Genomic DNA, 12,766 nt, shown 5'->3' on the forward strand with positions numbered 1-12,766 from the left:
CTAAATGTAAATAATTGTGTCGCAGTTAAGATTGGCCCTATATTTCATAATTGAACATTTTGTCTTCAAAAGCTGCAGCTATATATTGTATTTGCCGAGACCTGTTTGAACAATATTCACATATAATATTATAATTATAATGATAAACGCACAAAATTGTGCACACTACTTTCCGCTAGCTCTAAAGAATTTGCTACTCTATGTTCGATAGATAAATTCAATTACATTCTCACAGGTAGGCGATAACCCTTACTGTGTACAAGTAGGCAAATATATCCACAAAATTAATGCTCAACGTTATGCTAGACCCAATATGTTGATTTATTCATACCCATACAAATCCGTATATGTCAGTTTATTGTACTGTAAGCAGTTGTTATAGACCTTACAAAAGTCGCTGTTCTTTTGTCGTGTCAATAAAGATTTCCTATAATTATTTTCAAAGCAAAAATTAATTACAAATATGCACAATCATTCACAACCAAATCAGTAAGATATTTCCTGAAGTAAAGCAGACTTACCGGTGACACGATAATCGTTCTGCCATGTTGCGAGAGTACCTCAAGGTGGTTCTCTTTGGCCCATAACCTGACCAGTGTCTTTTTCATTCTGTCTCTGTCTCTACATGTATCTGTCTCTCTTTCTCTCGGTCTCTCTCTCTCTGTCTGTCTCTCTGTCTATAGCACTGATTGACTCACAGTTTATACGTTGTAGACTACAGTACAGTTGTACTTGTTATAGCTACTAAGGGCACAATTGCGCCGTACATGCAATTCGTCCGTACATTTTTTAGGTAGGCCAAGACGCCACTTATTTCTGAAAACCTTCAGGCTGTACAGGACAGGTGCATCATCCGTACTGGCACGAATCCGCAGCCCGATGGCACACAAAGTTTTGCCTGCACGTAAAGTTCTACGGTGTGTCTGCGTGCTCCAAAATCCGTCGGATTCCCTACGAGTTCATACGGAGGCGGCGCTTACCACTTACGGATCCCAAAAGATTGCCCACGTTTTGGCACGTAGACGGCAGGTATTTGCACGTGCTGCGGGTTGTGCCCTTAGCTTATGGGATCTCCTTTGATACAGACATGTACCATAAACCATGGTGATAGAAGTACCAACTGTAACAGTTACTGCGAGACAAGTAGTCCTATCTGGGTATCATTGCAGGACACACCACAGTGACTGCATTAAAGATGTCACATACAAAGTTGCAAGTGTTCCTAAACAATACAGAGAAAAGTAATCTGACTACACTGACACAAGGATTCGTCAGGGTCTTTGCCAACATTCATCCCTTCTTGAATGTTATCTCTGAGATTGCACCAAAGGGACGATTACGTTTGACTCGGCCCACGGCTTGGTTACAAAAAGCTCAGTGCACTGTTGTCAAACAGACCAATTTTTATTTGGCCATGGTGATCTGATTATACATTGTAATGGATTACATCCATGGGAGAAAATTTTTTTGTCCATTTCCAAAATATGCTTTCGATTATGCTTTAAATCATATAAAAACAGCTATGCTTAAAAATCAGCAAATATTTGCCATATACTGTACTAAAAAGAATCGAGAGTGTAATATTAATGTCATAGAATGCCAAAATGAAAGTTAATTCTGAAAGTCAAAGTCAAAGAAGATTTAAGTCATCATCATCATCATGTTTTTTAGTTGAACATAGAAAAAAAATCAAGAATCTGTCATTTGGTATACCATTACTCTGTTCAGTTATTTGTCAAACTTTATAACCACTTTGCTTCCGTAGTAATGGCAACTTCTTTTTCCTAAATTTTTGTGGCACGTTCCCATCAGTTTTCAGGTTGCCACTGGGGATGTCATCCATAATGATTGGACTTACTAGGTTACCAATATACACAACTACAAAACCATTTTTTCTTATTGGACCTATCTCAAAAAAAATGGACCTGAAACAAATTGGTGGACCGGATGTTGGACCGATTGGAAAATGAACAGATTATATGATCAGAAATTCACAGGTTTGGGGGAAATAACAAAAGCGAAGTAGAGTAGGGTCTATTATGAGTCATTTCTACCAAGTTTAACAGTCAATATTGTACAGACTGAGGCAGTTAGCCTTGTAGAATTTTAAAACGCCAGTGAAAGTTGAATATTCCACAAAACATATTTCTTCATAGGAAAATGGACCATTGTTGTAAATATCTCCATTCACACATACTGAATCAGGTCCAGGTTCAGGGTTGGACCTGGACCTGATCCTATGGACCTGAACCGGACCTGTACCGGTACCCACCCCTATACACAACACTAGACATATCCATGACGACATCGGATAGCAAATCCAATTCCATTAATAGCCAGCATTAGTGGCCTATAGTAATTACTCTGAAATTGATGCTAAGATCTCATGTTATACACAATCACACAAATAGTAGTAATACCCTTTATGTAATGGCTTCAGCGTTATAGCAGATGGAAATCAAGCTACGGATTTCATGCCTACAAGCCTAGGAGGATATTTAGTTTTTTAGAAAAATCAATTCCATCCATATGGTACATACAATGTATATGTCAGGTGAAACTATTGAAAAACATGCTACAATTTGTATAAACATGTACTGTAACCTTGATGATATTCATGTATCAGTACATGCAGAGCCAATGATAATATATTCATAATAATGCACTTTTCTGCACCTTATTTTTTTGTGCGCCCTAATCTTTGACCGCTGATGTATAGCCCAACTCGATTGTAACACTATATTAAAGACTTGTGTTAGCCTTTCTTGTTATATTAATTAGGATGTTAAGTCTTATTCTATATTTTGTACTTTGTGTAACAGTCGTTGCCATACATTGTACAATGTACAAATGTTGAGCAATAAATTTAAGCTCTTCGTATATTAGGTGAGACTACATGTTAGATACATAAAATGTATGTAAAGGAAGTATGTCAAGGAAGATATTTGCAAACTTAACCTGCAAAAGGCCAACCCCCTTGACACAGGCAGCTGGAGGTCAGCAATCAGACCTGAACAACATCCTGCAACATCCATACCCTTGCAAGATGGGGAACAACAGAGTGACACTAAAACAGGATAGTGAGTGTAACTTACTGTAAGTGAAAGGTGCTATAAATTGTTGTCAGGAAAACTAACAAATTAGACTAATCATTTTTATTACTGGTTCCAAATTCTGTACAAAACTACTGAGGTTACGGTCTAGTTTTAGATTCAAGCTCAAAAGACAGGCAGTGAGGTTAAACCTTGCTTTACTGAAACTCTTTTCTTTTTTCTTTTTTCTTTTCTTTAAATTTAAAAAAAAAATATTTTAAATTGCATTTAAGTAATAAGATTTCTTTACTCGAAACCAGGTGTTTTATTCAATCTAATAGTATAATATTTTTATCTTTATGTACTAACTGCCACCTTTCTAACCAACAGCTTTCACCTGCAGCAAACTCCACTAGCCATAGTAAAGAAAGAAGAAGAATATAATATTCTAAATGCTTAACGTTCAGGTCCGTGCCCGTTAGCATCAATACCTATGTTGCAGTGCAATGTAAACCAGTCAGAATTGCTCTGAGGAAGGTGACAGATGGTCGTCAAAGACAATGTCAATTGAAATTAATCTTGCTATTCAGGGAGTTATCATTAACTGATAATTAAAACAATTCACAGACTAGAAGACTGCATCTATGTACAAATTCTTCAAGTCCTGACTTGTACATATTTTTATCAGTGGCTATGATTCAAGGTCATAATAAGCTTCAAACCTATTGTGTTCAAATCTAATGGTAACATTTGTCAAAGGGGAAAAATACAATGAGTTAAGACTCACTGCAAAGGTTATGACAATTTCATTTATATTATTATAATGACAATGGCTAATTTATTTCTTTATTTATGAATCTTCAGGGTGGTCCCTTAATGTAACTGATTGCCAAGGGAGCCATTACAAACCATAACAAATCAAGATTCAAGAAAATCATTAAAAACGCAATCAAGTTGACTATAATACAGCTGTTCAGTCAAAAGTTTGGGTGAGTCCAATTTTTGTGTTGGAAATTAAAGTTAAACTAGATCTATAATTATACAACATGATGTAGCGAGCATCCTTCTGGATCAATAAATCATACAAAGAAAATAGAACTCAAAAGAATGATAAAACATACGCAATAATGATATCAAATCAAAGTCACAAAAACCTACAAGTCCATTAACAGTCCTATTAGCTGACCATATACCATATTGTTAGATTTGATCTGGCAAATGGATCCACCATTTGATCCAGATAGCCAAAACGCAGCTCTAGTGCATTACCTCTTGTGCCACAGGGACATACAACATTGTCTACTCTAGTGTATATTCTAATAGAGTGTTCTGCTACATTCATGATAAAATTTTCAAATGCTCAACAACAACCAAATTAACTAAAATCTGGAGAATGTTCACTGAGCTCTGCAGCTCTCTTCACAATCACTAGAGGTCCTTTCTACCAAGGACTGGACAATGCATTTCAAGATGAATGAGAAGAACAGGGAAACAAAACTGAGCCAATTCCATCACAAGTAAAAAAAAAAACATATTCAAAGCTACACTGTGCGAGATACAAAGCTTATAGCCAAATAATCAAAGTTTAACATGTATTCCCTGGTGCAATATCTTTTTTTAAAGCAAACCTTAAAATTCAAACTGAATAACATTTTACAGAATCAATTTGATGTCTATTGGCACCCATTGTTGTCCATTGGACCTATTTTGCTGGCAAATTTCTTAATTTTAGGAGTTTCAAAACAGAATTCTAGTTCACCTGAAATGCTATTTCCTACATTTTGAGGTGTAAATTATGCTGGTAGACTAAGCCGTTTAACGGCATCTGTTTTGGTGAAAAATTACACAAGGGAGACATTTTTTATATCTTTTGTATAATTTATCAATTTTTGTCTGTCACCGAGGACGGAATGGGCAAACATCTTTTCCGTCCCCAGCTGCAAAATTCCATCAAAGGACGGAAGGATGGGTGATGCCTACAACCCTGGACTGAGATATTCTCTTTAGAGCTATTTCAGCCTGCCCCAAACACATGCAGACTCCCAAATGACACTAGAATCTGTAATCATGCTAAGGCCACACCAATTTAATTTCTTGGTTCACAGATTTTTTCATAAAAGATATGGAGCAATAGGGCGGAAAAAAAAATAAAAATAAAAATTGTAAAATGGTTGGGGTAAAGATAAGGGCTTTTTTAAATCAAAACATAAAGAATAAAAAGTTTTCAGCTTGAAAAAAGTACAAAAACACTGTTACTGTACAGAAACAGCACCTATTTGTTGAAAATTACAAAAGTAGTGTCAGTTTTTATGTTTGTCCCATTCTTCATGAATGAAAAATATAACAGTTACTGCAATAATAATACCCACATTTCAGAGTACTCTAAGGAGCTTATGATATAAAGGCCAATTTGCTACACCAGAAAGTTGGTGAATGGTTTCATTAATGGTGAAAATTTAGTCGTAATTTTTTTTTTTCAAAAAAGTAGGAGCGAGCGAATCTGTGAAGCAATGAATAAAATTGGTATAGCCTAAACTTAATCTGACATCCGTTCTTGCCATCTGTCAGACCTGCACCAGTCTCTACTAACTGATTGGGATCTATGAGATGTAAGCTTGTCCCAATCCAGACAAATCCTGATAAATCATGAAATCTGGACTTAATAGGTTCTTTGCTGAGCAAATAAGCTCCATGATGTTTGCAGGTAAATTCTTCTTTGTTGGTAAATGACATTATGAATGAAGGTAACATGGAACTATATATTGACAAATTTTTTAGCCAACTCCATCAGCCTTGTTTATGGAGATCGGAAACCGGTTTTCCTTGCATCAGATAAGGAATGACCCAAAATTTTATTCTTATTCATTGACAAGTAAACAAATGTTGATGTCAGGCTTTTAGCCAGGCATGCGTCAACGCATCATCTGGACGCACTTTTCTTAGAATAACAAGAAATTTGATGCCCCTGGACGCCTTTACACTGAGGAGAAAATCGTCTGACAAGCATGAAATTCTGATTGACCAGGGATGCTACCAGGTCATCTGTGGTCACAGTCTTCTACTGTGACCTCTGGAACAGTATTTTTGCCTCTTGGGATACCTAAGAATGCACTTTTTTAACTTAAAATCATCAAAACCTCTGCACCATAGAACGTGGATGCCCCCTGAACCTCCCTACAATAGTCACTTTCCGCAACTCACCAGTAAGTTTGGACTCCCTATTATAAAATCCTAGCTAAAAGCCTGGTTGTGACATATATTGTTCAAGCATAGGACTATTAATAAACTGAACAAAGAAGTGCAATGTTCACTTCATATTTTTTTCTTTATGTTCAACAAAATAAACTGTTGAATGTAAAATACAGGAATTTAGTTTCAAATTTGTCATCTAAAAGTTAGGAAAAAATTCTAAGTCCTTTCCTGGGAAAAAAACAACAAAAAGGTCTAGGGTCAGTAACTGCTAACCAGAAACAATATTTTTTCCTTAGGCCTTACATTGTATATCAAAACAGGGCAAAGATTAAGCCATGATTAAAAATTGCCATCTTTTATGACTTCTATAAATAAAAAATTCTTATTACAATATGATTATCTTACTAGACTATTGCTTTTAACTTAAACTAAAGGCCAGCAAGAATTCTTGATTTTTACTGCACAGAAAATTGAAATAAATCTAAGTGACCCCAATGTATGTAGCAACTAATAACATTAATACCAGCATTACAAGTACATGTGTATGCAAGACACTTGAATGTACTTAGCTGTACACACATGTATGGCACAGTCTATAGATACAAAATGTGCATACTAACTATCACGCTAAAATGGCTGCCACATATGAAACAAAAACAAGCCATTCGGTAGGATTAAATCTTTGATTGATAGAAATGATACAGATCATCTGACTACTGACATCACTTTTACAATGTGTGTAGTACACATACACGGACTATTAGGCTCAATTTCCTACCGATTACACATGCCAAACACACGCACACTGCGAATCAATCTCTTTTCATCAACATCTGTCGTTCTCCGACCAGTCCCTACCTGTTGCGCCATGACGTTTCCGCGGTATGACGTTCGTCTCACATTCTACACGGTGACCGTAGCTAGCGTAGGAAAGTCCTGTTTTATATAACACCACTGTGGCCGTGTGTGGTAGTGAATGGTTGATGTGTCACCAAGCTATTAACGTTGTACTATCAATCACACTAATGCACAGCAGTGTCAGAGGGATGTCGGATTGTTACATTCAGTATCAAGGGGTGGGTGGCTATGGATTAAATTCTGCTATGATTCATAGCTATTGTCACAGTAAAAGCGTTCAAGTTTGCAGGGATTTGACTTCAAGCATTTAAGTTTGCAGTACTGTAAAAGCGTTCAAGTTTGCAGGGATTTGACTTCAAGTATTCAAGTTTGCAGTACTGTAAAAGCATTCAAGTTTGCAGGGATTTGACTTCAAGTATTCAAGTTTGCAGTACTGTAAAAGCATTCAAGTTTGCAGGGATTTGACTTCAAGCATTCAAGTTTGCAGTACTGTAAAAGCATTCAAGTTTGCAGGGATTTGATTTCACAGTAGGAAGAAATTTTGAGATGATTTGCATACCTGGTAAACCGCCCTATTGCATACATTGTAACACACCAGGTTTGTACTTGATATATAAATGTACAAGCTGCATATCCAGACAGATTTGTTTCAACCACTCACACTGGGAAGGATAACAGTACTCTTTTCAATAAATGTGGTGGGTTCTTTTAAGTGCTTGGAGAAGTGCTCTGAGAGTTGCTTTGCTACATGTAAAACATGGGACCTCAATCTAACGTCCCACCCGAGAGATTCAATTTTTCCCCCAAAGCTATAGGTGCTCATTTTCACCTGAGCAAAGTGAGGAAATTTGTGAAAAGTATCTTTCCCATGAGCCCAACGTCGGAGCATATCAGGGGACTCAAACCAAGGACCTCTGGGCTTTGAGCCAAACACTCTACCATCGTGAGATACTGTCACCAAAATGTTGATAAAAATAAAGTCTGTGGTGGTTGTGTGAAGAAAAAGCTTTATGAAGTCATGTAGCGTAATAGTGGCATGTTCTTGCCTAATAATTGACACTAAAAGAGCTCTAAACCCCTAAATATGTAGCTACTTTCTCCTTGGTGCTGAACACACCATCCATTCATAATGAACAGTTACTGAATGCAAATAGTGCTAAAAATAGCCCTAAACCTACAGTTATATATAATCTAGTTATGACACAACAGAAAGTTGATTCTCTGAAGCTTGTGTGTGTGTCTACAGTCTGTGTAAATAATTACAACCAATCTATTTGAATAGGATATGTCCCATGTAGTTCTAAATGTATTAGTACAAACACTTCTAGTATACATGTATCCAAGCAAACATAGTAGATTGTTTCAATTATGGAGGACTCAAATCCACACAAGGGTGGATTAAAATGGTAGTATCAACAAGCTGTACAAACAAGACCATGTAAAGTACTGTACTGGTTACCTTTTAACATTTGCCACTCACGGCGCATTAGGACGGTGTTCTGAACCAATAGAGTTAGCAATTTGCATGTTTCTTTCTTTCAATAAAAAAGTAATGTAAAAGGTTAATGTGTACTCACCTACAATTAGTGTTCACGGTTGATACCAGGTAGATCACAGCACATGAAAAACAAAGAGATATCATTTAGAATCATTTCAGAATTTGTGGTTGGTCTCTTCACTATGTATACAATGTACCATACTTAGGCCACTTTACTTGTCTCTCGGATTCTTTTAGAAAAAAATTGGGTTGGTTGGTCGGTCGAAAAAAAATAATAAAAAAACTTTTTAAAAAGTTAGGGGTAGGAGAGATCGGACAGGAAAACCTAAACTTTCAACATTTAGAGGGTCCCTGGTAGCAAAGTCCAAAGTTTGAAGAAAAACGATAACAAATTATTACCGTCCAAAATAGGCACGTACATATACTGGAATTTGAGGCCCATACTTGATTTGAGAGAGGAGAGACTGTGAAATTTTGTCAACACGAGGTGTGACCAAGTTTTTGTCTCTTTTCAAATAGAAAAAATAGGGTCAGGAAATCCGAGAAACAGCAAAAAAATTGGTGTTGCCTAACCATAGGCATCACAAAAAAATCCTGGATACATGTAGAACACAGAGCACATTGCACATTTCCAAAAAATCTGGATTCAAACTCCCATGATTGTCTCAATTTTAATTTTTTTGGAATGCTTCATAGAACTAGAAAGGCAACATTTTTGAAAAAAATGCAGGATGTTTGCGAAGGGAAAAGAAAGGAAAAATCACAAGAAAAGAAACAACTAGTAGAAAGGCAATGAGGCGTTGACAAGCCCCCCTCCCCACACGGACCGTCCGACCGACCGTAACGCCACGCACGTCTTTTGAGTGCAAGAAAAAAATTGAAAAAGGCGTGTACAACGAACGATGCCCTGTTTGCAAGATGAAAATGTTGTTAATACAAGATACATATCTAAAATGGGGAATAAAAAAAGTGACCCTGCGGGACTCGATCCTGTGGCCTTCAGCGTGAGAGGCCGTATCACTCCCCACTATGCTACGTGGTTTAACATGATTATATAAGTCTTATAACGTTATGTTGCTCAAGGTGGCCCGGCCGGTTTAAATTCTGTGCGTTCATTGGTTTATTCGATGACAAGCATAGAGTTTCAGCCAATCGAAAAGCTGTATTTCACAGCCAAAGGCTTTGTCATCAGTGTTTTCATTGGATCCCGGTTTGAGCAAGCGTTTTGCTGATAGGTTCACATGTGACGTATCCCCGAGGAAAGCCCTTTTGTGGCCAATCAAAAAGCTGGAAACGTAGAGAGCTTGGTACAGCCCCAGCTTTTCCTGCGTTTTGGTAGAATATCTGCAGGAAAACTATATGTTTGCTGCTTCCGCAAACATAATAACAACAATCATGCAATGATGATATGAAGTAAAAAAATTAAAGGGAAGTATTGTAAAGTTTTGGCGCCAAAGTTTCAAATGTTCTGAACTTTAAAATCTCCTGTCAGATTGAGATTTGTAACTTATTTCCAACTTGTCTGCGTCATTTTATTACATTTCAAGCGCTATTAAATTAACAACGCCAGAGTAAGCTGCGACCAAATTCACTTACTTCCGGGTAGCCTACCGGAAGTAAGTCAGACCTAGATTTCCGAATCGAACTATGCGGTCGCAGATCTTCAGAGCTTCTTGGGGACTTTCAACAAACTTCTTCGAGCGAACCACCAAACGCGTTCTAGAGCACGCCTTGGTTTGTTAGAAAGTTGGATAAAATGGTGGACAGCTCAAGCGGCCGTGGGAAGTGTGCATATTTCAAGACATCCTCACGGCACAATAAAGTTATATCTGTTGTTCAAATTGCTGCGAAGTGGAATAACTAAAGGTAGATTTAAGTCATAATCAGCCTTGTCAAATCCAGCCGGCAGCCGGCTATTTTCCCCGCCTACTTTACATTTTTCAGCCGCCTACTTTTGTTACAAAATCCCCCAGCAATTTGTCTTGATAAATCTCTGGCAGTTTTCTGATAGCTTACTAGGTCTTCAGGGATCTGAAAACTGTCATTTTGACGAATGTCCCACATGTGTATTAGGTTTTCTCTGTTGTTTACATTATCTGAGCTTGCAGCAGACACTGCCACCACACCTCCAAGGAGGCGGAGTTCTAATATCTGGACCTTTGAGTGCATGGGCCTAGCTCTGTGTGCCTGTGACTATTTTCTGGACTATAACTAGAAACACAACATGCCTGATTGTGGATGGATTCTTTTACAAAATGGTTAATTCCAAGATATAAGCTGACAAGAAAAGTTGCCCAGAATACACCAAAAACCATGTTTAGGGGTCTAAATTTACAAATTTTTCCTGGGGGAGGCCCCCCAAACTCCCCCTACAGGAGGGGGGCAACCCCCCTCCCGTACCTACCCCCCCGCTTGCCACTTCGTGGCTCGCTGCAAGCCGCAAAGCGGCTTGCCTGCTACTTTCAGATATTAGCCTACTACTTTAAAAGTTTCTGACAAGGTTGATAAATAATTAAATGTAGAAAAATTACCAAAAACAGTAACTTAATTTTTTACAATATATCCCTTTAAAGATAACTAGAAAGGAGACATAGAAATCTGTATTCAGGTCAGTGGCCTACTGATGAAAGCAAATTCCATTACCAGTGATGTTCGTTGAACCATCCGTTGCCCATTGCATAATATTATTCTCACCCGTCAAAATGGACTTTCAAGCAATTTCTTACACTAGCCCAACTCATTTGATACGTTAACATTAGCTAGTATCAATATTTCACAACCTTTTGCAAATTCTTTTCAAAACTGTTAACGCTAGTTCACCTTTATCCATAGGGTAACCTTTATCCGTTCTTTTTTAAAACAATGTATTTAGGGAAATCAAGTCGACAGATGATGGTTTCAAACTGAAATATTTAAAATAATAAAGTATATAATTAGAAACTACCTTCCATCAACTCGATACCCTATCTCTGGATACCCTATATTTAGCAACACAACGGATATAGGTTACCCCGCGGATAAAGGTGAACCGTTAGTAGCAAGAGAAAAAAATACCTTTGCTGCCCCAGCTGGCATTATGACAGTATAACTGTTACAAGCATCCACAAATGTTCGCCAGTGACAAAGCCAGGAAAACACAGCCCAAATCCACTCTACTCTGACTCTGTGGGTGACTTATTTGAATTGTCACATGACTTAGACCGCCTACCGTAACGTCCACATGTGGTGATGTTTCATTCATGTACCATCTCTACTCAGGTAATAGTATTCAAAAGAACCATTACCTCTATCAGGGCTCAAAATACTTTTTTCTGCATACCTGTACTGGTGCAGGTAACATTGAAAATTACCTGCACCAGACAAATTTTACCTGCGCACAAATTTTTTATGTCCTTGAGATGTAGATGTAACTCTCCTCACACAATTTGGGACCTCCATTTGACGTCCTATCTAAGGAAAAATCCTAACCATAGTTATTAGAAGTACTTAACTCATTTTTACCTGTGAGCGCACAACATCAACAGGGCATATCAAAAGATTTGAACCCTCTCAAAGGTCTAGGCCGAATACCATCCCATTATACCATGCAGATGCCACTTTAAATTGTACATTTTAGTATTACTCAAACCTAACGCTCAGTTCACCTTTATCCGCGAGGTAACCTATATCCGTTGCTTTTTACCGGTATTTAGGCATATCAGGCACAACAGGTGGTAGTTTTAAACTGCAATATACTGAAAATTTTGCAATTTGAAACCAACGTCCGTCGACGTGATATCCAAAAATACCCTGTCTTTAAAAGCAACGGATATAGGTTACCCAATGGATAAACTTAAGGTGAACTATTGTTACCCCTTTTTACAACAAACAAGGATAAAAAGCATTACAGTGCAACAATGCTAATTGTTCGCAAAAAAGTACCTCTGCAATCTTCAAAGCTGCAGCAGAAAAATGGTCTCCACATCGCTTAGCACACTCCATCCTTGCAGGGCTACTAATACTGTACTGTCTAATGTGTCTCAATCTTTGCTGCGGCCCCTCAGCCAATGGTCTAAGTGGCTGGTTATAACGTAATTAGCGTCAATTAGACCTGGAAGGCTTTTAGCTCCAGGATGCTGGAGGCCTAATAAATTTTGAAAAAAGAATCCTAATTGCGAAGGGAGCAGGGTAACGCTAGTTCACCTTT

The 12,766-nt window shown here is 37.7% G+C and overlaps 1 protein-coding gene across 11 annotated transcripts in view; it reads right to left on the reverse strand.

Moving 5' to 3' along the window:
• LOC118405913 (dipeptidyl aminopeptidase-like protein 6) overlaps positions 1-12,766 on the reverse strand; it is a 239,590-nt gene that overhangs the window by 66,070 nt on the left and 160,754 nt on the right. The window contains exon 1 of one of the 11 annotated variants that reach the window (XM_035805760.1): positions 12,502-12,579. The exons of 9 other annotated variants lie outside the window; for them this stretch is intronic. In XM_035805760.1, coding sequence (XP_035661653.1) covers positions 12,502-12,561 — 60 coding nt within the window. In that variant the 5' untranslated portion in view covers positions 12,562-12,579. Of the gene's footprint in view, positions 1-7,082; positions 7,110-12,501; positions 12,580-12,766 lie in introns of those variants that run through there. One more of the 11 variants, XM_035805766.1, reaches the window with a different exon arrangement.

The sequence above is a fragment of the Branchiostoma floridae genome, chromosome 18 (genome assembly GCF_000003815.2).
Source record: "Branchiostoma floridae strain S238N-H82 chromosome 18, Bfl_VNyyK, whole genome shotgun sequence".
Lineage (NCBI taxonomy): Eukaryota > Metazoa > Chordata > Leptocardii > Amphioxiformes > Branchiostomatidae > Branchiostoma > Branchiostoma floridae.